At 53.0% G+C, this 22,031-nt stretch overlaps 5 protein-coding genes across 5 annotated transcripts; 3 read left to right on the top strand and 2 right to left on the bottom strand.

Annotated features, from left to right (window-relative positions):
* Positions 1–1,115: 1,115 nt before the first annotated feature.
* KD926_010342 (oleate delta-12 desaturase odeA) lies at positions 1,116–2,604 on the top strand (the record flags this gene model as incomplete). The annotated part of the gene is made up of 2 exons (XM_053095820.1): positions 1,116–2,115; positions 2,195–2,604. 2 exons carry the CDS (start codon positions 1,116–1,118, stop codon positions 2,602–2,604), a joined length of 1,410 nt encoding a protein of 469 aa, XP_052960000.1.
* Positions 2,605–3,726: 1,122 nt separating this feature from the next.
* Positions 3,727–7,087, bottom strand: KD926_010341 (putative DNA repair protein (Rad57); the record flags this gene model as incomplete). Its single annotated transcript, XM_053095819.1, has 4 exons — positions 3,727–5,224; positions 5,295–5,772; positions 5,887–6,997; positions 7,061–7,087. The coding sequence occupies 4 exons, from the start codon at positions 7,085–7,087 to the stop codon at positions 3,727–3,729; spliced, it is 3,114 nt and encodes a 1,037-aa protein (XP_052959999.1).
* Positions 7,088–13,175: 6,088 nt separating this feature from the next.
* veA (sexual development activator VeA) lies at positions 13,176–14,958 on the top strand (the record flags this gene model as incomplete). The annotated part of the gene is made up of 2 exons (XM_053095818.1): positions 13,176–13,323; positions 13,382–14,958. 2 exons carry the CDS (start codon positions 13,176–13,178, stop codon positions 14,956–14,958), a joined length of 1,725 nt encoding a protein of 574 aa, XP_052959998.1.
* Positions 14,959–16,306: 1,348 nt separating this feature from the next.
* Positions 16,307–18,538, top strand: KD926_010339 (putative nuclear RNA binding protein; the record flags this gene model as incomplete). The annotated part of the gene is made up of 1 exon (XM_053095817.1): positions 16,307–18,538. The coding sequence occupies one exon, from the start codon at positions 16,307–16,309 to the stop codon at positions 18,536–18,538; it is 2,232 nt and encodes a 743-aa protein (XP_052959997.1).
* A 724-nt stretch (positions 18,539–19,262) lies between these two features.
* On the bottom strand, positions 19,263–20,829 carry KD926_010338 (uncharacterized protein; the record flags this gene model as incomplete). The annotated part of the gene is made up of 5 exons (XM_053095816.1): positions 19,263–20,009; positions 20,074–20,109; positions 20,175–20,319; positions 20,390–20,472; positions 20,617–20,829. 5 exons carry the CDS (start codon positions 20,827–20,829, stop codon positions 19,263–19,265), a joined length of 1,224 nt encoding a protein of 407 aa, XP_052959996.1.
* Between the last annotated feature and the right edge of the window lie 1,202 nt (positions 20,830–22,031).

The following is a 22,031-nucleotide window of genomic DNA, read 5'->3' as shown; positions in this document are numbered from 1 at the left end:
AGTATGCATTACGGGTGGACTGACTGGTCAGAGTCGGGTTCCGAGTGAGACTATACACGATACGCAATCAGCCTAATCCCAAGCAAACATCAACCAGATGTCCATGACTCTGTACTCCGTACTTTGTACTCTCCATTGACAGGTACTCTGTAGAAGAACCGTGGGTTAGACTTAGACTAGAGAGGACTCCGTAGAGAGAGTGTCCACCTTGCCCACCGCAAGGCGAGTGGCGTGTCTCCCCCGATGCGCCTGCAGAGGCTGCACCAGTCACCGTGGCGGCAATTGCAGAGGAACCCGCAGTGATTCTGCAGGTCGCAAACCTTACGCCGGCGACGGGCTGAACAAGACGAAAAAAAGAAAAAAAAAAAAAAGACCTCGGCAGACGGTGCTGACTGAAACTGAAGCTGACCGACTCAGTGGAGGGTTCCAGGAGGCAAAAAGGCAAAGGGAGGACTCTGCGCTGCCCCAACGGAATGCCGCAGATTTCCCCTGGCGAGACACGAAAATTACCCGCTCCGTCGTGCCTTCCTTCCCTAGGCCTGCCAGTTCTGGCCGATTGCCTTTTTAAGTTTTTTCTTTTTTTTTTTTTGTTTTCTGGATTATAGAATTTCAATTCCTTCTCGAGGTCCATTGCTGATCGTCGTCTTTTTTCTTCCTTCTCCTCCTTTCTTTCTTCATCCTTCAGCTGCTTTCTTTCTTTTTCTCCTCAGCTGTCTTCAATCCCTCTTTGTTCTCCCCCTCCCCCAGTGGCTCGGACAAGGACATTCGATCCTATCCCTAGCAGCTGTTCTCTCAATCTCCTCGTCTTATCTTTCCAATCCCCCTCCTCGCCGGGACACCCACGAAGCTTGGTCTCAAAACCTTCTCCTATCATCCTCCATCCATTGGTAAGCTTGCTCAGCTTTAAACTTGCCTGGTCTCCACTCGTTGGTCTTGAAAAGACCCCCGAGTGCTGGACTGCTCACCCTGACTTTCCTCTCCCTTCCTTGCTGTCCCGCCGTCAGCTTGCTTTCTCAATCACATGGACCCTTGACCACATCCTTGACCACGACACCTTGCTGACAATCCTGTTCAGAGACTCTTATCTTAGTCCCTTGACCTCGACGTCCTCCAAGATGTCTTCCACTGCTATCCCCAAGCGCATGGCGCTGCACCGTAACCCGACTACGGATTCCTCCGTGCCGAGCTCGGTCTCCGTCTCTCCTCTGGCGAGCCCTCGTCACTCGCCTTCGTCCACCTCGCTGTCCTCCATGGCCTCCGAGATGGAGAACAACAACAGCAAGATGCTGGACACCTATGGCAACGAGTTCAAGATCCCCGACTTCACCATCAAGCAGATTCGTGACGCCATCCCCGCTCACTGCTTCGAACGGTCCGCGGCCACCAGTCTGTACTATGTCTTTCGGGACGTGGCTATGCTGGGCTCCATCTTCTATGTCTTCCACAACTATGTGACTCCCGAGACCGTCCCCTCCATGCCGCTGCGTGTGGCTCTCTGGACGCTGTACACCGTCGTGCAGGGCATGATTGCTACAGGCGTGTGGGTGTTGGCCCACGAGTGTGGGCACCAGGCCTTCTCCCCCTCCAAAGTGCTCAACGACACCGTCGGATGGATCTGCCACTCGTCTCTGCTCGTGCCTTATTTCTCCTGGAAGATCTCTCACGGCAAGCACCACAAGGCCACCGGTAACCTGGCTCGTGACATGGTGTTCGTGCCCAAGACCCGTGACGAGTATGCCTCTCGCGTTGGCAAGGCCCTGCATGAGTTGAACGAATTGATGGAGGAGACCCCTCTGGCCACGGCCAGCACCCTCCTGCTGCAGCAGCTGTTCGGATGGCCCATGTACCTGATCACTAACGTCACCGGCCACAACAACCACGAGCGTCAGCCCGAGGGCCGTGGCAAGGGCAAGAAGAACGGCTACTTTGGCGGCGTCAACCACTTCAACCCCTCCAGCCCCCTGTACGAGGCCAAGGACGCCAAGCTGATCGCCCTGAGTGACCTGGGTCTCGCCATCGTCGGCAGCGTTCTCTACTACATCGGTTCGACTCATGGCTGGCTCAACCTGCTGGTGTGGTATGGAATCCCCTACCTCTGGGTCAACCACTGGCTCGGTAAGTTCTGTCCCTCGTTAGCTCTGAACGAGACCCGAATCAATCCGAAAATTCAACTTGATACTAACGATCTCTTTAGTTGCCATCACCTACCTTCAGCACACCGACCCTAGCCTTCCCCACTACAAGCCCGAGGTGTGGAACTTCGCCCGTGGTGCCGCCGCCACCATTGACCGCGACTTCGGCTTCGTCGGTCGCCACATCTTCCACGGTATCATCGAGACTCACGTCCTCCACCACTATGTCAGCAACATTCCCTTCTACAACGCCGACGAGGCCAGCGAGGCCATCAAGAAGGTCATGGGCCAGCACTACCGTACCCAGGCCCACACCGGCTGGACTGGATTCTTCAAGGCCATGTGGAGCAGCGCTCGCGTCTGCCAGTGGGTTGAACCCACCGAGGGTGCCACGGGCGAGGCTGAGGGAGTGCTGTTCTACCGCAACACCAACGGCGTCGGGGTGCCTCCCGCTAAGGTTTCTGCCAACTAGACGAACTGCCTTTGTCTGTTCACCCATAGACGAGTGGAAAGAAATTCTTCTGTCACCCCACTTCGCGGTGCTGTCGCAGGATCGAAACAGGGCCACGGAATACGACACTCGATTTGTCATCTCATAGAGCAACGTCGAACCCGACTTAAAAAAAAAAAAAAAAAAACAAAACTTATATCATCGCGAGTTGATTCGAGCTTCGAAGGCGTATAGGGGGCGGAAAGAATTGTTCATGTGTTTCACATGCTTTAATGGTCGTTAATTATGGGGGAGAATTTTGTCTGGAGGCCTGGCTGTTGGCCATAAACTTTGAAGAATCATAATTCATAGCATATATTCGTCATGTGGTTTCTGTTTTAGCAGCGAGAATTAGAATTGTTCATTTTTTGTCATGCATTCTTCAGTTTCTCAAGTCGTAAGAGCCGACACGAGCCGATGTCCTTGGAATTAGACACTAGCAGGTAGGTGGACATAGACATAAACCGAAAGACTTGAGAGAGAGTAAAAGAGTCGAATAGGATAACGCGACCTCAGGTCAGTTAAGTCCAATAGTCAACCAAACGAACAGGTAAAACCAGGCAGGGAAAGAAAGAGAAGAAAAGAAAGAAAGGAAACAAGGCAGACAAGAAAAAAACCAGCAGACACGAAACCGGGTCGAAAATGCGGGGACACTAACAGCATCGGATGCATCGTGCTACTTTGTTAGGCTCTTTCTTTCTTTCTCGATTCCTCCTCGGCTTCCCGCGCGACCCGCCGAATCCGACGACGTCATGGCTAAGCGGAAAACAGATTGAAGATGTAACCTGGTAACTAGATAGCGTTACACGAATGAGTCGTTAGGTAGGTAGGGAGTTGGTATCCCAAGATGAGTAATGGGGTGGAATATCCATATGGATTATTGGGGGTCATGGTGGAGACGAAGGGAGAAAGAGGAGAAGGTATCAGAAGTAGAGGGGATCAAGGACAAAAGATTATAGATCCAATGATTCTTGATTTAATTTCAAATGGTATTCCAATCTATGGGTATGGAGTCCATACATACGGAATATGTCAATTCTTCTAGATCTTTGAAATCGGTATAACTGTCATCCCATCCTATATCCTATATCCTCCATCTTCTGTCTACATAACCCCTCGCATCCCTCCCTTCTCGATCGTGAATTCAACCTCGTCCTGGATGTCTCCCGTCTCCACGACCTTGCCGGCACTCCACGGCGCAAAGACCAGTTTCATGGTACGGCGGATCGGACGATCGGGCGGTGGTAATGGCGAGGAGGGCGGGAATGAAGTACTCTGGAACTGAGAGCTTGGATTGGCGGGGTTGGGCGCGGAGGGAGGAGGTGGAGGGACAGGAGCAGCGACAGGTTCTGGATTGGTTGTAGATTCGGGTTCGGTGGGAAGTGGAACGGGGTTGGGGGGGAACTCTGGTTGAGAGGGTTGGTCGGCGGCGGTGTTGTTGGATGGTATTGTTTCGTGTGTGGGTTTGTTGTCACCGTCGTCGTGCTTCTCAGTCTCAGTCTCATTCTCTGTCCAAGTCCCATTCCTCGTCTCCCTCTTCGTCTCTGCTGGATGCGCGGACACATCTGGGTTCGTTGCGGGAAGACTCTGGTTCTGGTTCACTTTGAAATGCGGATTAGGGAGCTCAAACAAAGGGTCCATTGGGACCAGTAGCTCCTCTTTCTTCAAAGTAATCCGGCATGCGATCTGAGTTAACCAGACCATTCCCAGCGCCGGCGTCTTATACGACGGTTTCTGAGAGCCAGGAAAGTACCCTCCCGTGAAGGAATGCGGAAGATCATCACCCCATCCGGTGAAGAAACGCTGCTGGTGCGTAAGACTGAGGATCTCGTTGCGCACGGGGTTTCCGACGAGATAGGACCCGTCGAAGTTTTGCTGCTGCTGCTGCGTCGGCGGCGGCAGCCAATCGTCATCATTGACATACGGTGATGAAGACGCAGGCGACGAAGGTGGAAAGATGACGTTATGCTGGGCGAGTTCGATATTCCCCGATTCCGGGGGTCGATGTCGAGGCAGAGGGGATGCCCCGGCATTGCGGTTCGACGACGGCGGCGGTTGAAGATGTTGCTGCGGTGTCGAGGGTAACGAGTTCATACCGGTCATTGCGTTCCTGATGAACGGATTCGCCGGCCCTTCCGGGCCTTCAAACCGGTCCGAAACCTGGTTCGCCACCACGATCGCGATATCCTCTTTCGCGGCGAGATTGCGCAGCAATTGACCCAGTCGCGCGAGTTCCCCCGATCGCGTCGTGAGACCCTGCATGCTGGTGGAGGTGTGCTCGGCGCGATAGTTGGAGGTGATGGAATCGATGACCACAAGGCCGACATTATATCGGCCGATGGCGACGGGGAGTTGGTAGTTCAGGATGTGATCCTGGGTCTCGAGGTCCATTGCATTGATGGACAGCACATTTTGTAACGAGGGGGCTTCGTCGCGCGGTAGGGTCGAGAGATACGGATTGTGATCCAGGAGCTGCGAGAGTCGCGGCGTTGATAACGGCGCTTCGGTCGAGATGTAGATGGCGGATTTCCCTAGACCCCGGGGAGCAGGGAGTTGGGCGGACAAGAGGAGGGTCAGGAGGAATTGGGTTTTGCCGCTGGCACTGTTGGATCTCGTTTAGCTGATGTCCTGGACCTGAAATCTATTCGCAGAGACAAAGGGACACAACGCACCTCTCGCCGGTCACCTCCGTAACGTATCCCGTGGGAATTCCGCCGCCAGCCAGCAGCGCGTCCAGCGCGGGGTCGAGGGTGCTGATGGCGCTCCATTGGGAGAGATCGAGTCTATTGGAAGACCCGGGGGTCAGGGGCGCCTCGAAGTTGATACTCGAGCTGGGTGGCTCTGCGGCGTCCGGAACCGCAGGCTCCTCGAAGCCAACATCGTGATGAAGGGCCTTCACGACATGCGACGACAACCGGCGCACGTCGGCTGGAGGGACGTGGGCGCGCCTGGCGATTTCCAGAACATCAATGGTGATCAAGTCGACCGTGTTAAGATTGGCTCGCTCGAGAAGAGGAAGGATATGGGCGTAGGGTTTGGTGGGAAAGTCCGGGAGGACTGATAGAAGATCCATGGGAGAAGGGAAAAGGACGAAGCCGAAAGTTGTGAGGTCATTCCCGTCGGTGGCTTCGGTCGGCCGTCGGAGCCGATCTGCGGGTTGTTTGTCCAACCTGCATTTCATCGATTGTTTATATGTAATGTATGTACAATGTACATTATATCTAGGTCATAGTTTACTCCTCAGACGACCTCTCTCTCTCCCACCAACATCATCCCCCCGCCAAAATGCCTGAATCGCCCCCCAGTACCGTGCAGCGTCCTCCTGAATCAGCGCGCAATGCGGACTATACCGAAACAGCTCGCCCTGCACCCAATGACCCTGCCTCCTCGCTTCTTCCACATGCCTCTGAACAGCCTCCCACGGCACCATATCATCGGCCTTCGAATACAAATACAAGCGCCTAGCGGATCTGAAGACCGCTGAATCATTCATCTCCAGCCGTAACCGCCTTACAGAATTCATGAGCCCGGCCCTTTGCAGTCCAAAGATCGCCGCCATGGACGGGTACAGCAGCACGCTTTCCAAGAACCCGAGTGGAAAAGCCTGGGGGAACGAGACTGCCGCTGCGTTGTACATGCGCGGGAAGGAATCGTCCCCGGGGCAGCTGTCGAAGATGACGGCTTGGAGAGGGAGATGGCGTAACCCGCCGTTCCCGATCAGGTCGGTGTCGTCGCTCATGGACAGAGCGAGCTGGACAGCTGTGTTGCAGCCGCCGTGTGAGAAGACGTGAAGTAATGCCCTCTGTCTGGACTCGGCATTGGCGCTGTCGCTGTCGCCGTCACCTAAACCGACACCCTCAGCCTGCAAAATACGACGGATGGTATCTCTCGCGGGCTTCAGACGGGCTCGCACGGCGCGGAAGGAGCGCACGCTGATATCAAGAATATGCGTAGTGATGAGCAGAAGACATGAATGCGGATAGAGGTGAAGATAAGTCGTGACGTATTTATTGATATGCCGTGGGATGGCGCCGCCGACCCAAGTGCACAGGATGATCAGCGGAGGGTCATCGCGAGGTCGACGGGCCTCTGCCTCTGCGAGCCGGCTCGGCTCGTAAAGGAAGATGTTGTTTGCTAGGGGCCGTAGAGGTTCGAAAGACGACATGGCTGCGATGCGGTGCGACCATGATGAAACAATAATCGATCGTGAGGATTTCTCGGCGATGGGATGGATTTGTTGGGGCGAATTTCGTTCGCGCCGGGGCTGAAACGACGGCGCTTCCCCGGGAGCACCGCATTGCAAGTTCTCAAGTCTTAACGCGATCGATGGTGGCTGGTCTTGTTGGGGATGGTCGATATTATTGTCATAGTCATACTGAGTATCCGTGTGTCTGTCGCCATCGGGCTCAATGGCAATGCAATTTGATATGCTTCATACTGACTCCAGCACAGGATCACCGATCATATTCGTGAGAGCAGAACGGTGGTAATCTACTTGATTGCTATAGAGGTGAATGATTTATTATCTATCCGAATGATCGCCCCGAATCTCTTCCCTGATAAACGCCGTTTAGCTCGACCGATTGAGATCCGATCTCCTTTCGATCTGCGCTATCGAATGGCAGCCATTAGAGTTTCATCTCCTGCATCAATTCGCAAAAACTGCTCGATCTAGTAGGTATCTTCGGATCTTCAGTCGCAAGGAGGTGACGGAGCCCACGCGAACCCTCCTGGAAAGGATGGTAATTCCACGAGTATGTGAGGGCAGAGAAGTGGTATGTGCACATGTATAATATTTATGCACATGTAGGTCTGCTTACCTATAGTTCCATGCATATCTCGCTCGATTACCTGCTTCAGGAGGACTGGCCGCGAGGGGCCTATGATGCATGGGTGCAATACTCTGGCGTATACTCCTCCGTAACTAAGTGATGGACACAAGGTAAGGAAATATCCTGCAAGAGTGGATAAAGTACTCCGTACTCCGTACTTGGTCACGGATAAGGTCCATGAAATAAGCGGTGAAGAAGAACCGTATGAATCATGATCCATGAGGAGGGGTCGATAGATAGATGGATATGATGGCATGAGGAATGATAGGTACCGTGATCGATGGACACCTTGCATGGGACGATTTGGAATGGATTATGTTCGAGGCGACAATCAGGGAGAGCAGAGAACATGGCCCAGAAGGGGAGAGACCAAGGATGACGACCGAATACTGCCTCCATTGCTGGTAATAATGAATGAATAGCGTCGCCCTCGTACAATGAGATCATTCATACGGAGTTGACCCATTCGACTAGCTTGGCTTGTACTCCGTGCGAAGGTGGATCTCAAGACCGGAGACCAGACTCCATGATTCCATTCCCTTTGACCCCTCTCGTCTATTATTATTTTTGTGGTGGTAGACAAAGGGGTCGTGGGTGAGTTGATGTATCACAAAAACCAAATCGAGGAGCGCCAATATCCTACTCCGTATTCCGTACTGCGCGCATCGTTGTCCGCTAAACACTAGACACTGGATACCCCAGACAAATAACGGTCTGCTAGAACCTATGCAGCCAAGTGACTTGATAGACGGTTTCGGGATCTATCCTGCATGGGATAGATAGAGGCGCCCGAATCGATTATTTGTTGACCATTCTACTGGGATATGATCAATAACAATTAACATCCCGATTCGCGTAGGACAAGCTGTACTTCCGATCACGCTCATTCGAGTTCTTTTGATGCCATTTGGAGGCTGGTGCAACAACCCAGGTCCTCGCTAACAGAGCGGACTTTCTCACGAGTCGGCTAGCAATCTAGGCAAATTGCTGCGCCTTGATGGCAGACTTGCGAGAATGTGAGCTGACGATTATTGGCTATATCAACCACTTTCGGAGATAGCCCAAGGGCCCAAGAATGCAATAGACACGCAATTCCTATCTAAATTGACGGCTGCAAACCGACGTCTCTGATCGATGAGGGAGAGACTGACGACTGGTATGTGCAACGGCAGGCGGACAGCTTCGTAGCACGAGAAACCATCGGACTTCCGGCGTCATACTACCCTGTTGGGTGGTACTGGGTGGTATCGGCCATTCGATGCATTCCACAAGCGAGCGTAGGCCCGGTAAACACAATGAAAGAGGGAAAAAAGGACTCACCCCCATACCAGGGGCAAAATCATGGCCAGGTGATGGATCCGTCCGATGCAAAATAAAGAATGATCTCATTCTACTTGCCTCCCCTAGGAGTCCGAGACTTCGAAATGGGACCTACACATGACCCGTGCGACCCGACACGAAGATCCATGCGGGTAGATCCGACAGTCTGGTTATAGGCGAGGTCGGCCACCCTGGGATGATGGCGAAAACTGCGAGGGACATGCGCCGAGCATTGCTGGGGCCCCTACTTCTGTAGGATGATGCACTATGCAGTCAGTCCTGTAATAGTACGGGCCTCCGTGACGGTATCAGCCCGACGAAAAGATCAGTCCAGAGGAAACGAAGAAAGGAAAGAAAAAAAAATAAAAACATCCCCAAATCGAAATATTACCCTAATGGGATCCCCCATGTTCTCCCACCCTCCTTCCCCCCATCTTTCACCAATAAGCGAAAGGTCACTCAGACCGAGATCTAGACAAACCGTAAGCTGTGTTCCTGTCCAACCCCAAATCGACAATTCCGACCAGCCGATCTGGGATGACGATCTTCTGGAAAGAAGGTCGACCCTCTTGTCAGTGGTTATTCGAGGTCACCGTCGTGCTAAGCGAAGTGACTCGGGGTCACACCAGGTCAGTGGGACCGTCGTCCTGCTGCAGAAACGCAGAAGTGCAGAAGACCGCCGCTTACCTGGTGGGCCTAGCATTTGGCTCGGTACCACACCAGAGCGCTTGTCGCCGTTAGGTAGCTGTAAGCAGTAAGCAACCTTGGTTCATCAAGTCACGATGCAGGACGACTTGGATGTCATTCGTGACCAACAGCGAGTTAGTCAGGACACCGAGCATGTCTTAGTGCCGGCTGAAACGGTAGAACCTTGCAATTCCAACCGTGCTCACGTTGTCAGTGCAGACCCTGTCCATACTCCTTACTGAGTAGAGATAATTAGAGCCCGGCCGTGGATGGCACGGCGGATAAACCGAACCCCCAAGTCCAAAACCAAAGAGGCCAAAGGCAAAAAGGCACGAATGGGGCCGCTCAGTCCATCCGGTGCGGACCGATGTGGGGCGAGCATTGAAACCTCTCCAACTCGCGGTCGAATAACATGGGATTATGACCATTAGTGAACTCATTCCGAGGAGAGAGTGACAGCGGAGGGGGCGAACGGACCAGGCGGCGCCTGACGGAGTGACGGACCCGTGACTGAAAGGGGGTGCCCCACTAGTCCCGGGTGGGCATAGTGCGGAAATCGAATTCTCCTGAGGGGATTTGCTTTCCTGTTCAAACCCCGGGTCCTTCTAACTCAGGCAGGGATCGCCCTGGGGGTCTGGATCGTCTTTGTCTATCAGTTTATCGGTTCTCTATCGGTCTACTCTCTACCGTTCAAGTCGATGGAGTATATACTATCCAGATGTCAGTCGATAGTCCTTCGCTTATTTATGAATAGCCGCCATTACTCATGTGCTTCGTACTGCAATCCAGTTCTAGGGGAATCGAACAAAAGTACTCTTGGTCTCGAGTACTCCGCCGGATCGAGACTGATCACTTATCAGGTACCACGTCTCCTTCGAGGGCGCATGTTTGGACCCCCAAACCTTGGATGTTATTTCCCCGGCAGACGCGATTGGATCAAGTCCAGAGCCCTTCGTCTCGGTATGCATCGTGACTATGTGTACTCCGTACGAGGTGGGTAAATGCTGCCTGTGCGTTGCGGGTTTTCAGGACGTAGGTATCGTCGTTACAAAACAGAAGGAAATGGTATCCAAGAAAGTCAAAGGATCAATAGGGGATTGTCTCCGGAGTAGAAACCGCAGACGGACACGAATTAAAGACCCACGGCCGATGGCATCTACCTCAGGTCGAACTGGTCAGGTCGGATGACAGGTTGCACACAGGCCGAAGGCCAACCAGCCGGAAGCATCGCTAGCCTGGTTCGGTGCAGAAAAGAATCTGCGGGATGGCGAGCACCTGGAAAGAAAAGACGAGCTAAGCATGGGCCAGGTTGGCTGACTTTCGAATCCTTCAGTCATCCGTCCTTTCCAGGCCTCTGGCGTTGGGTGTTCCGTCGGGCTGGGTATGGGACTTGCCTCTGGGCAAAATCCCGGAGATTAATTTCGAATGAAACGGGGCATCGATCTGGGATGGTTACACACGCTGGTTGCCTTTCGGTGAACACCTGTTTCACAGGCACTTCTTGCATCATCGCTACCTCGCCTTTACTCCGAAGCATGACAAACATGGACTTTTCTGTAACTACATACTCAGGACGGTGTACACGGAGTACTCAATACTGTGTACTGCGTACTGACTACCGAGTAACTCTGTGTTCCCTGTCCACTAACAAAAAAAAAAAAAAAAAGGAAAAAAGAAAAAGGAATGTGGCTCGCTTCGAGATTGACAGTTGACACCATGTCCCACTAAGCGCAGTAGTGGAAACCCGTGGTGAATCTTCGGGGGCTTCGGTCGCTGGTTACTGTTTGCTTTCGGACCAACCAAACTACACGGGACATTGCGACCGTTTTTCCCATGGCTGATCTCTGACAGAGTATGTTATCATGTTAGTAGTATGATTGTTATCGCTGATCAGTCCCGGCCAAAGTCTATTCCTCTCGAGTCGCGACCGAGTTCAAGAGTGATCCTACTATATATAGAAAAGTATCGACACCGGACGTACCAGGGCGGACCATCCAGCTGTACTTTTTCATGCCAATTAAATTACGATCTTAGGGCCCGGCGCTTGGAGAAGTTTACAATTGGACTAGGCACATCGCATGATCCTAGAACACCAACGGCGGACACACCTCCCTGACTCCTGGTGATTGCCTCCGGTGAGTGCAGCACCGCTATGCCCATCAGAGTTTGGCCCCGAAGGTTACCTGCCAACCTCCAACCTCCTTAGAATTAAAATTAAATACACGAAAAGGTCGGGTGGATCCCGGCAAGACTTCCAGGGTGGGGAAGGAGTGGAGTCGGGTCCGACGATAAGCCAGTCCCGTTGGCTTTAGTACCTGCCCTTTTAGGGCTTTGTTTCTTTTAGCTTTTGCCGATTAATTTGAAATCTCCAATTCCCAGTTCCAGTTCCCAGTTCCCAGTCCAACTGGCCCCCCCCTCCCCGAGTCCCGCTTTCCCAACTTCCCAAGGCGTGTCCCAAGAGCCCAGCCGGCCGCAGTTATCATAGTCCAATGAGCACCGGTCCATGGTGACCATGACTGATGACCCCAAGGCGCGACAAGCACCCCCCCCCTCCGCCCTTTAGTTCGTATCCGTGCTGACCCAATACCCACCCCTTTGGCTCAGTAGTGCAGCTTTAGTGTGTAGGACGAGCCCGCATTACTTGAAGGGAAGACGGTTTCTCGATACGCGGCGCATCTTCGTACTTACCGCAGGTACCTGCAATATCTTCTTACTCTTCTGAGTTCGGACGCCTTTTCATATAGTAGATATGGATTACGAGAAAGTGAGAAGAAACCCTTGACTACGGGGTAGATCGGGACCAGCGATCCCCCCGTCGAGCCACCGGGCAGTTTTAGCCTTTTAGGCCATTAACAGCGCTCTGATAGGATTCCATCCCGCGGGTTTGACATGCCGTCGTCCCGTAAGACAGGAACCCGGGTGTGGGACTGGGCCGCAGCAAAGGTAATTTTACCGGGGTTACTAGCAGTACATTGCGTACACGGTACTGCGTTCACTGGGTATAGCTACGACTAGTCCGCCATAGTCAGAGTGGTTACGGCTGACTCTCTTTCTTTTCTCTCTCTTTTGCCCCCTCCCGCTTCTTCTTCTTCCTTGCTCACTTACTCGATCCTCTCTCTCTCTCTCTCTCTCTGTCTTTCTCCCTCTTCTTCCTTCTCCTTCTCTCTTCCTTCGCTCCATCCACCTTTTCTTATTCATTTTTCCTTCGAAACCCGAACGGGTCAATTCGCTGGGATTTCTGTTGTTAACTCTCGGCAACAGATCCAGCTTATTTTACCTTTTCTTCGGCTGTTCCTCTCCCTCTTTTCTCCAATTCTATTTTCTTTGTTCGCAGTCTCGGCGACCCCACAAGCACTCGCGCTTGTCGCCTACCAAACATTCAAGCTTCAGTTCTCAGTAATCTTTCGCACTGGATGGTCGGCTTGCGGCTTTAATCGATCATCGGCGTGGGAACTCTAAAACACAGTTCGAAGGTAAAGAAGGGCCCATCTCGTTGGACCCATCTGGATACAATTGCCGCGATTCGGACACTCGTTTAGTGTTTGTATAAAATTGTTCAGTAAGTTAGTTCCCTGCTATTTCGGTACACCTGACCCCTTCTTTGATGCCCGTATCCTGTTTGGTTTCCAACCACACGAGCTACCGCATTTGATTCCCAATGACGGTATCTATGCTTTTCACTTGCTGATTATCACCCAGCAGCCTTGCTTCAAAATGGCGACCAGAGCTCCTTTGACGCCGCCGGCAAACGAGAAGGTGTCGTCTGTCAGTAGGACCACGCGCGAGGGCAAGACGATTACCTACAGGCTGAGTATAATTCAAGATCCTGAGCGTGCCAGGGCATGCGGTGCAGGCGCCAAATGTACGCAAGAAGCACCTCGATGAAATCGACGTAGACTTAAATGGCTAACTGTCACCAGCTTCGGCGGACCGTCGCCCCGTAGATCCTCCCCCGGTGGTTGAACTGCGGATATTCGAATCCGACCCGAGTGATGAAAACCACAAGACCGATATCACGTTTGCCTACAACGCCAATTTCTTCCTCTTCGCCACGCTAGAAGCATCTCGTCCCATCGCTCAGGGTAGACACGCACCGCCCCCGAGCTGCCCTGTATTGACGGGAGTGCCTGTCGCCGGCATCGCCTATTTGGATCGTCCCCAACAAGCGGGCTACTTCATCTTCCCGGACCTCTCAGTGCGCCATGAGGGCTTTTATCGATTGAATTTCCATTTATACGAGGAAACCAAGGACAGCAAGGATGTGACGGAAGGGACTCCGATACCGAATTCGACGCCCAACGCGAACCCGGCGAAACCCTCGTCACCCAAGTCAGCCCTGGATTTCCGGCTTGATGTTGTCTCGAAACAGTTCCAGGTGTACAGCGCCAAGAAGTTCCCCGGGCTGGCGACAAGCACCAACATCAGCCGTGTCATTGCGGAACAAGGCTGTCGCGTTCGAATTAGACGCGACGTGCGCATGAGACGCAGGGGTGATAAACGTCCCGGTGACTATGACTACGACGAGGAGAGAATGTATCGATCATCTGACCGGTTTTCCACGCCTGACTCGTACACCGCCAACCCGGTTGAGCGTCCTCGGTCGACCAGCATCAGCACCGTCGATCCTACATTCTCCTACGGTCCTGGGATTCAACGACGCCCTTCAGCAACGGACTATGGATTCCAGCCTGCTCAGTCGTACCCACGTCCCATGGCCCCTGCTCCGACACAAGCTTCTACCCCCACGCCGGTCGGACCTCCACCTCCCTCTCACACCCCAACGTATCCGTCGCATCTGGCGTTTGGTTCCACGCAGACCCAATATCCGGCGCCTCATCTACCTCGAACCCAACCCGCAACGACGCCTACGAATGTGTATTCCCCTCGTCCTTCGATTTCGCATGCAAGAAACCCATCAGTCAGTACGGAATACGACGGTGCCTCCAATGGGTATTCGTATCCCCAGTCGCGAGTGCAAAATGAGCGCTCCGCGTATCCCAAGACTGCTCTCCCTCCTCTTCGCTTAGAACTGCCTCCTTGCCCGGAACCCCCCAAGCCTCTCAATGTGCAACGGTCTTCTGAGACCCGCTCGTCTGATCCCAACGCATACCAATCCATCATACAACCCCCGGCTCCTCGATCCCAGACCCCTCTTGCTCCGTCACTCCCGCCACTCCGGTCTCTGGGCGGAGAATACCCGCATAATTCGACACAATCCCAAAATGGGATGGTTCAGAGCCCTGGCTCTGATCTGACTAGCAAGAAGCTCCTGTGGGAAACCAATCACAGCGTGTCCAAGCGGAGTTACGGCGACACATTTGGACACGAAGATCGTCCTCTCTTCAATGGCATGCGACCAGACACGGAGAATTACGCTCCCAGTCGCAGCTCGTCTGACGCAAGTCGGGTATCGTTCTATCACGATCCGCGAGACGAGATGGCATATAAGCGAGCCAACGGCAGGATGGCTACTAAAATTTCTCCCGCGCTTCAATAAAGACTGCATTCATGGGTTCATTTGCATTTGCATTTGCATCGTTAAACTCGCTTGCTTCACATAGGACGGCGTCTTGGCGAAACTGGTCGTCGGCTGGCCTTGTTTCTTTCTGGATTTATTTTCTTCTATTTATACAGTACTCTGGTCTTGAGAGCATCGTGTTGAGAGCATCCTTTGACGACACCAGATTTGACATTTATACCACTTTCCTCTGTTCTTATTTTTTGTATATGAGACATTTTTTTCTTTCTAATTTTTATTTCCCATGTGCTTGGCCAAATATTCCCCGGGTTGTTTCAGTCCCTTTTCCCATTGCACAATGGCATTATATTTTCTCTTGCATTTTTCGTCCTAAGCGGCTTTCTATTAGCTCACCTGTAACCTGCAGGTTTGATTTGCATTGAATAGCAATTTTGCGTTCTACACTAATAAATGTGTGTTGTGTGCAGCTTGTCAGGCATGGATGGTTCCAGGTCATTAAACCGTGCCATCTGGGTGCATTGCAAACAAGCGTTTTCAAAGTCTAGGAAGCCTTCTTCTCCGGCACTGTTCGAATTCCTACTAAATTCAACCCCCTGATGCATTCCTTTGATCTTTCCTTTTCTTGCTCCTCTAAGTCATGAGTCTGGCAGCGCGCCGGAGAGAACCATGGAATTAGAAATGCATCATGTATCAGCACAGTACAAGCCACGTAGACAACGTAGACAACGTAAACGGGCGAGTGAGACAAGGCTCACGTGGCGAGAGAGGATCCCGTACGGTGTGAGATGAGGATCGGCTGGAGGAACGCATGGGGAGAATGCGAGCAACCGAGAGTCAAGGATCGGAATGACAGACGGAGTAGAAGCGCCGAGACCGTTTTCTTGGCGCATGTCGGCGACGGCCCAAAGGGGCAACCAACAATGTAAACAATCAACAATCAACAATCACCGTCCCCTCCTCTGTCTCTTCTTCTCTTTCTACCTCTTCTACACCGCTTCCTCCTCCTCCGTTGTCCCGACCACTGCCACGATCGATCTATCTTTCACCTATCGATCTATGGACATGTGGAGAGTGGAGGTCCCATTGAAAAAATAGAACAAGAAAAAGAAAAGAGCGGAAAACAAACAAGGTGCATACCCACTGAACACAGCAGCGCGGGTTACACCAACCCTGCGAGCGAAGGGATGACGGAGCGCAGGGCCGTTGCCGAGGTACGTTCCAATCCCGTTTCATTTTCTTCTTTTTCTTTTCCTTCTCCCTCCTTCCTCTATGATTCCATCTTGTGTCTCTCTCCCTTGCGCGTCGCCGCCGTCACGGTTTCAGACACATTGGCTTACCATTCGCCCGTCTCTCTTTTCCAATCCAGATGTTACCGGACATGGACGTCGACCCGAGCCATCAGCTGCAGCACTCCCTTCAATTGATGTGCAGTCGCGATGCGTCTCCGCTCACCCACTCCCGCAAACACTCGCGCGGCAGCAGCAGCGGCGATTACTATGATGACGACGAGCTGGACCTCTCGTCTGAGGAGTCCGGACAATTCGACGACGCTGAAGAGGAACTCGGCGCCACACCGCTCCCGACAACAACCCGTTCGCCATCCACCCACTCGGCCAAGCGTCGCCGGTCGAACGACTGGCCCTTCGACCAGGGCGAGGAGATGACCACCGCCGCGACCGCAGCCTCCTCCACCGGTCATCGCTGGACGTTTCACGGACACAGTAGCAAGAACCCCGGTTCGAATAACGGATCTCCGCGAACAACCGGCCGACGAGCCGGGAACCGCGGGCGTCGGTCGCGTTTCGTGGAGGGACATATGAATGACAGCGTGAGCGAGAAACCGCCGAGTATTTTCCTGCGAGATGCCAATAGCAAATCGGCTCGCGAGAGGCGCCAGCCCAGCCACAAACCATCCGGCATCTTTCGGTTTGGGAAGGCCATTGCGTCGGCGTTTAATCCCTTCGGCGTGCTGCATAATGTCTCCGACATCTGGAAGGGTCCCTCGGAGACGCAGAAACCGTCGGATGATACGCTGGCGCGCGCGGAAGCGGCCTACGCGGAGTTGAAGAAGGCGGGATACAAGGGCACAGTGAAGGGGAGTTACATGCAAAGCGCACAGGGGGCATCGTCTCATAACTTGCCGGATCAGACATGGAAGTCGATACAGGAGAAGATGGACTACAAACCTGCGGGTCGTCATTTGCGCCAGAGTTCCGGCGAAGGTATCGGGTCTGGCGGCTCGATTCGGAGCTCATTCCAGGAGCTGCGCAAGGCCAGGTCGTCTCTGGGGATTCCAGCGATGTCTCTGATTCCCGGGCGGCGATCGGATGATGCCGATTTCCCTGAAATGCGGCGGCAGAAGTCGCGCAAGGAGCTCCAACGGCAGGCCAAACTGCTGAAGAGAGTCAGCGATCTCGAGGAGAAGCTTGAACGCGCGCGCCGGGAGCTCCAGGAACTCATGAGCGAGGAGGATCTACCGTCGCAAAGTTTATGCGCGGAGAAGCCGTATTCGCGGAAGTTTGTTCCCGGAATGCTGCCTTCGCTTCCGTCCGAGAGGATCCTACAGCACCGGGCTGCATCATTACCTGCATCAGGAGTAGCCGCGTCAGCCTCCCCTGCGAAGGACGCCCAATTGACTTACGGGGACCAGGAAATTGCAGAGCTTCCGTCTACGAGTGAGAAGCCGATTATCAACCAAACGACCCCTAGACCGGCGAGCGCGTCCAAAGCGCAGTCCTTGGCCGTGGACAGTCCTCCCTCTCGCAAGCGCAAATCTCCCGACCCTCAATCCGCACGGGCAGAGAAGATGTCCCAGACAAACAACGCCGATGCGTCGAACTCGAAAAAGAGTCCCGCGGCCAACGTGTCTTACTACGACACCGACCTCACACCGTCTCGAAAGCCCAAATTACCCAAGATGGTCCGACAGGACAGTCCCGGCTCAGTCGAACGCAAACAGACCCGCGATCAGGAGCATCAAGAAGACTCCAATGGCGGCCGCTCGCCGGGAGAAGACCGAGGACGACGATCTGTCCAGCCGCTCCGATCCCACAGCAAGCGATCACCTTCGCAGCGCAGACGAGCATCCAATTCTCGGAATCGCGGCACGGGAGTAACCGCCAACAACACGCGGACGCCCTCTCTGCGCATGAAAAAAGGCCGCGCCAACCTCCGCTGCGATTCCAACACCATCACCGACGAGTTCATCCTCCGCCACACTGACCCCGAAGACAAAGAGAACCAGAGCCAGCCCCAGACCCAGACCCAACAACCTCAGCTGGACGCCACCACGGCCACCAAGGTCTACCACCAAGAGAACGAGGAACCTCTTCTTGACCTCGACCAAATCACCCCGAGTCCAAGCCCCAGTCCCACCAAGCGGAAAGACCAGTCGCGATACAACCAAAGCTATAGCTATATCCCGCCCGTGCCTCCCATCCCCAAGGACCTAGCCGCCACAGCGGCGAAAGTCGACCGTCGGTTAGCCAAAGAGATGGGTAAGAAGCGAGAGGCACGGGGAAAGAAGTATCACGGGCAAGGGCAGGAGAACATCATTTCCACGGACGAGGCGTTCCGGTGGCCGGATGATATCTTTTGAGGTTATCTATTTTTCTTGCTTGAGGGTTGGTTGTGAACTTGAATATTGGCATCTATCTATTTTGTCCATTTTGGACAGGGACGAAATTACGACCATAAGACTAGGAACCTATTATGACTTTTGAACGGTAACCAATGGATATGGGTATGAGAAATGACATGACTCGACCAGGAGGAAACGCAAGGAGAAACGAACATGAACTGTTCAGAACAGAAACCCCGAAAACACAAAATAAAGGGAAGATTTGTCTACCTTTTCTCTCCGATGCCTATCTGATACGATACCATTTCTGAATCCAGCCGGAAACGATAGGCACCGGTTTGACAACCCCCCGGGAGGGAAGATGGACAAATCGATTAATGATTTTCTTATGTCATGTAACGAATTTAATGATGTGATGATTCTTGAATACAATACCAGATTCTTTTTCTGAATATAAATGGAATCTAATGGGGAGGGGAGGGTGTTTGTGGGGTGAGCGTAGAATACTTAGGTATATTGTGTGGATGTATACCTGTGGTTAGATCCATATCCACGAATGTTTGTCTTCGATTTTAAATTGAAGTTGTTAGGATACTAAGGCGCGTGCGATGATCTGTTATCCCACAGAAGATAACTTGATATAGGATTGATAGAGTTTCGTATGCTTCATAAGATATAAACAACGATATATACTGGAATGGGCACCACAGCCTACAGAAATATGCTGTACTCGCACCCTCACCTACAGAATTGCAGTTGCATTCGCATGAGAGCCAACACCACCTAGTTTAATTAACGAATCCACATTAGCCCATGAACTCCCACAGATCGAAAGACAGCAGAGAAAGCCAAGACTGAGAGAGAGGGAGAGAGGGAGAGAGGGAGAAAATATACCCGCAACATTCGCCGGCGCACTCGTGACAAAAAACGTCCACTTGCCAACCGCCCGACACTTCGTCGCCAACGTTTCCAAATCCCACATCTCGCCGAGCGGCATGCCCCAAAGCGCCAGAATCTGCTGATGCATGTACCCGTTCTCCTTGACGGGCGGCCAGCACTCGAAAGTCGGGGAGTCGCCGCACAGCGCGGCGAAGTAGCAATCGTGCAGCCAGTCCAGCGTGGCGTCCTCTTGCTTGAGACCGGCCCACTGCAGCTCTTCCTTGGGCCGCTCGCCGCCGGCCTTGCGCGCGGCGGGACTGAGCTCATGGTAGCGCTGCACGAACCCGGAGCGGACCATCAGTATGTCGCCGACCTTGATGTCGCCGCCTTGCGACTCGGGGCGAAGGTCGAGGCCCTGCGAGGCGGCGCAGGCTTGGAGGTCGGAGAAGGTGATGGCGTGCGCAGTGTACGGGTCGTAGTTGTTGTTTTGGCTCTCCGCGTAGGCCCGGTAGTCGAGGAGGATGCCGCGGCCGGCGATGCCGTGGTTGGCCCAGTCGTGGATGCCGCAGCGGTGGTTGGCGTCGTCGCCGAGGATGTCGGCGGCTGTGGTCTGGGGAGTTGTTAGGGGGGAATGGACAATGTTAGGTGAGGTGGTAGATTAAAGAGCGGCATACCCCATTGTAAAAGGTCTGAGAGTCAATATGGGCGAACTGGAGTGGTATTGTTAGCTTAGTCCCTAGGTGATCATGTCCGTGCAGTGTCATAGAATACGTACATGTCGGAAACCATCCCACTGGGTGCCGCTCTGCGTGTTCAGAGTGTAGGTATCATCATAGGCGACGCCGGGAATGAGACACTTGATATGGTGCTGGAACTGCTCACGTCCAAATGCCGGGTTCTCAGGGACGTTCAAAGGGAGACTATCAATTCCCCGACGGTTAACCACCCATCTTGCATGGACGGAATTGAGAATGATCCTGGAAGACTCACTCCAATCGAACCATTTCTCCGGTCTGAATATCACCCGCTGCAGCCTTGACTCTCTGGGGAGTCAAGAGATTTAATCGACCGAGCTGGACATAAGTCAGCTTAACGTACAAAGTTAATTGGTGATGTGACATCATGGCAGATATGAATTATAGTTGATTTGTAATCCCGCATTGGGAAGATACAATGCCTCCGAAGGTACAGAGAGGACGAATCTATAGCCCACTCACCGCATCATCTTTACCCCAAACCCAAGCCGCATCCTCCGGAGCACCCGGTAGCTTGGGGAGTTCCTTGCGAGAGGGAAATCGCGCACAGTTGGGGTTCCAGGGCAGGTTATCAGGCGCTTGAACGGACATCTCGGAGGAATTGGAGGAAGAAGAGGATGAAAAAGATGTCAGGGTTTCAGCCAGTTTGCCGAGTCGTTCTGCCACACGAGCCATCTTCGACAGTGAACTAGCAAGCGAGCTTTATATAGTTTCTTAGGGTGGTGGATTTCTGGGGCAAAGTTGGGGATGGAGGAGGGAAGATGAAAAAGTTTGGGTCGAGTGGAGAGAGAGAGGATACCCTTGCGGGGGTGAGCATGGTGATCGACAGTCAATGAACGCATTCTTGAGACCTCGATCCACCTCGGCCAGCAGAGGGATTATGACGGACTGACGGACGAGGGAGGAGGCAAAGCCGAAGACGCTGGAGATACTCCAACCCCGTGACTGCCAATCGGGTGGTCTCGGCCGGGGGGAAACCGGACTCGTTCTCCGCTTCGTGCTAAGCATCTCTCTTCTTTTCACCTTTCATACTCGGTAATCCTGCGAGGTTGTTGGGGAGGGAATGAAATATGGATGCAAGATGAATGGCAGAACGAGAAATCCCAGTGGGGGAATCAATGAGCCTGCCAGTCCCCGCTTGTCCTTGAAGTCATCCCAGGCAAGTCAAGTCCCCCATCCGTGGTTCCCTCCAGAGCGGATATCTGGGGCGACGATCGGCTACGTTACACACATTACGCACTACAGAGGATGGCAGATTCGGTGGAACAACGTGGGTAGACCAATCCGGTCTTCAATTTTTCGTTTCTTTTTCTTTTTTTGCCTCCGGGTTTCATTCACGGTCGAACCTTGAGTAAAATCTCTTACAATATGATACAGAACAGAATGAGTCCGCCTGCCGTGCTCCGGTCCTGTGTGGCCTGTACATCGAGTCCAAGGTCCCAAGAGAAATTGTACATGACTTGCAAGTAGAGAGAAATGAGAAAGATCAGAAAGATCAAGAACAGGAAGCGGTCCGTCAATTGACAAATGCCTCCGGGCCGCCCTTGTGCTGATGTTGTTCCGAATGCACCGGATGTTAAATGACAAAACATGATCATCGTCCAGATGGAGGGATATATGAGCGACGCTATTGAGGCCGCAACCTGCCCATACTCGAAATTCAAAAATAACGCCACGAAGTCGACACCGCATGAACCTTCCCCATGCCCGCCATGACCCAGATACTATGTTGTTGCTCCGAAAAACAAGCAGAAAAAAAAAAGTAAGAAAGCTTGACAAGGGGGAATATGCCAAGAAGTATCCGTGACAGGCTACCATCAGACGCCAGAAGATATCACAAATCAAATAAAGGAAAATAGGTAACGCGGAAGGATCCA

The sequence above is a fragment of the Aspergillus affinis genome (assembly GCF_023601865.1).
Source record: "Aspergillus affinis strain CMG 70 chromosome Unknown NODE_7_length_541545_cov_85_609384, whole genome shotgun sequence".
Classification (NCBI taxonomy): domain Eukaryota; kingdom Fungi; phylum Ascomycota; class Eurotiomycetes; order Eurotiales; family Aspergillaceae; genus Aspergillus; species Aspergillus affinis.
Note: the sequence above shows the minus strand (reverse complement) of the source record. Positions and strands in the feature narration are given on the sequence as shown.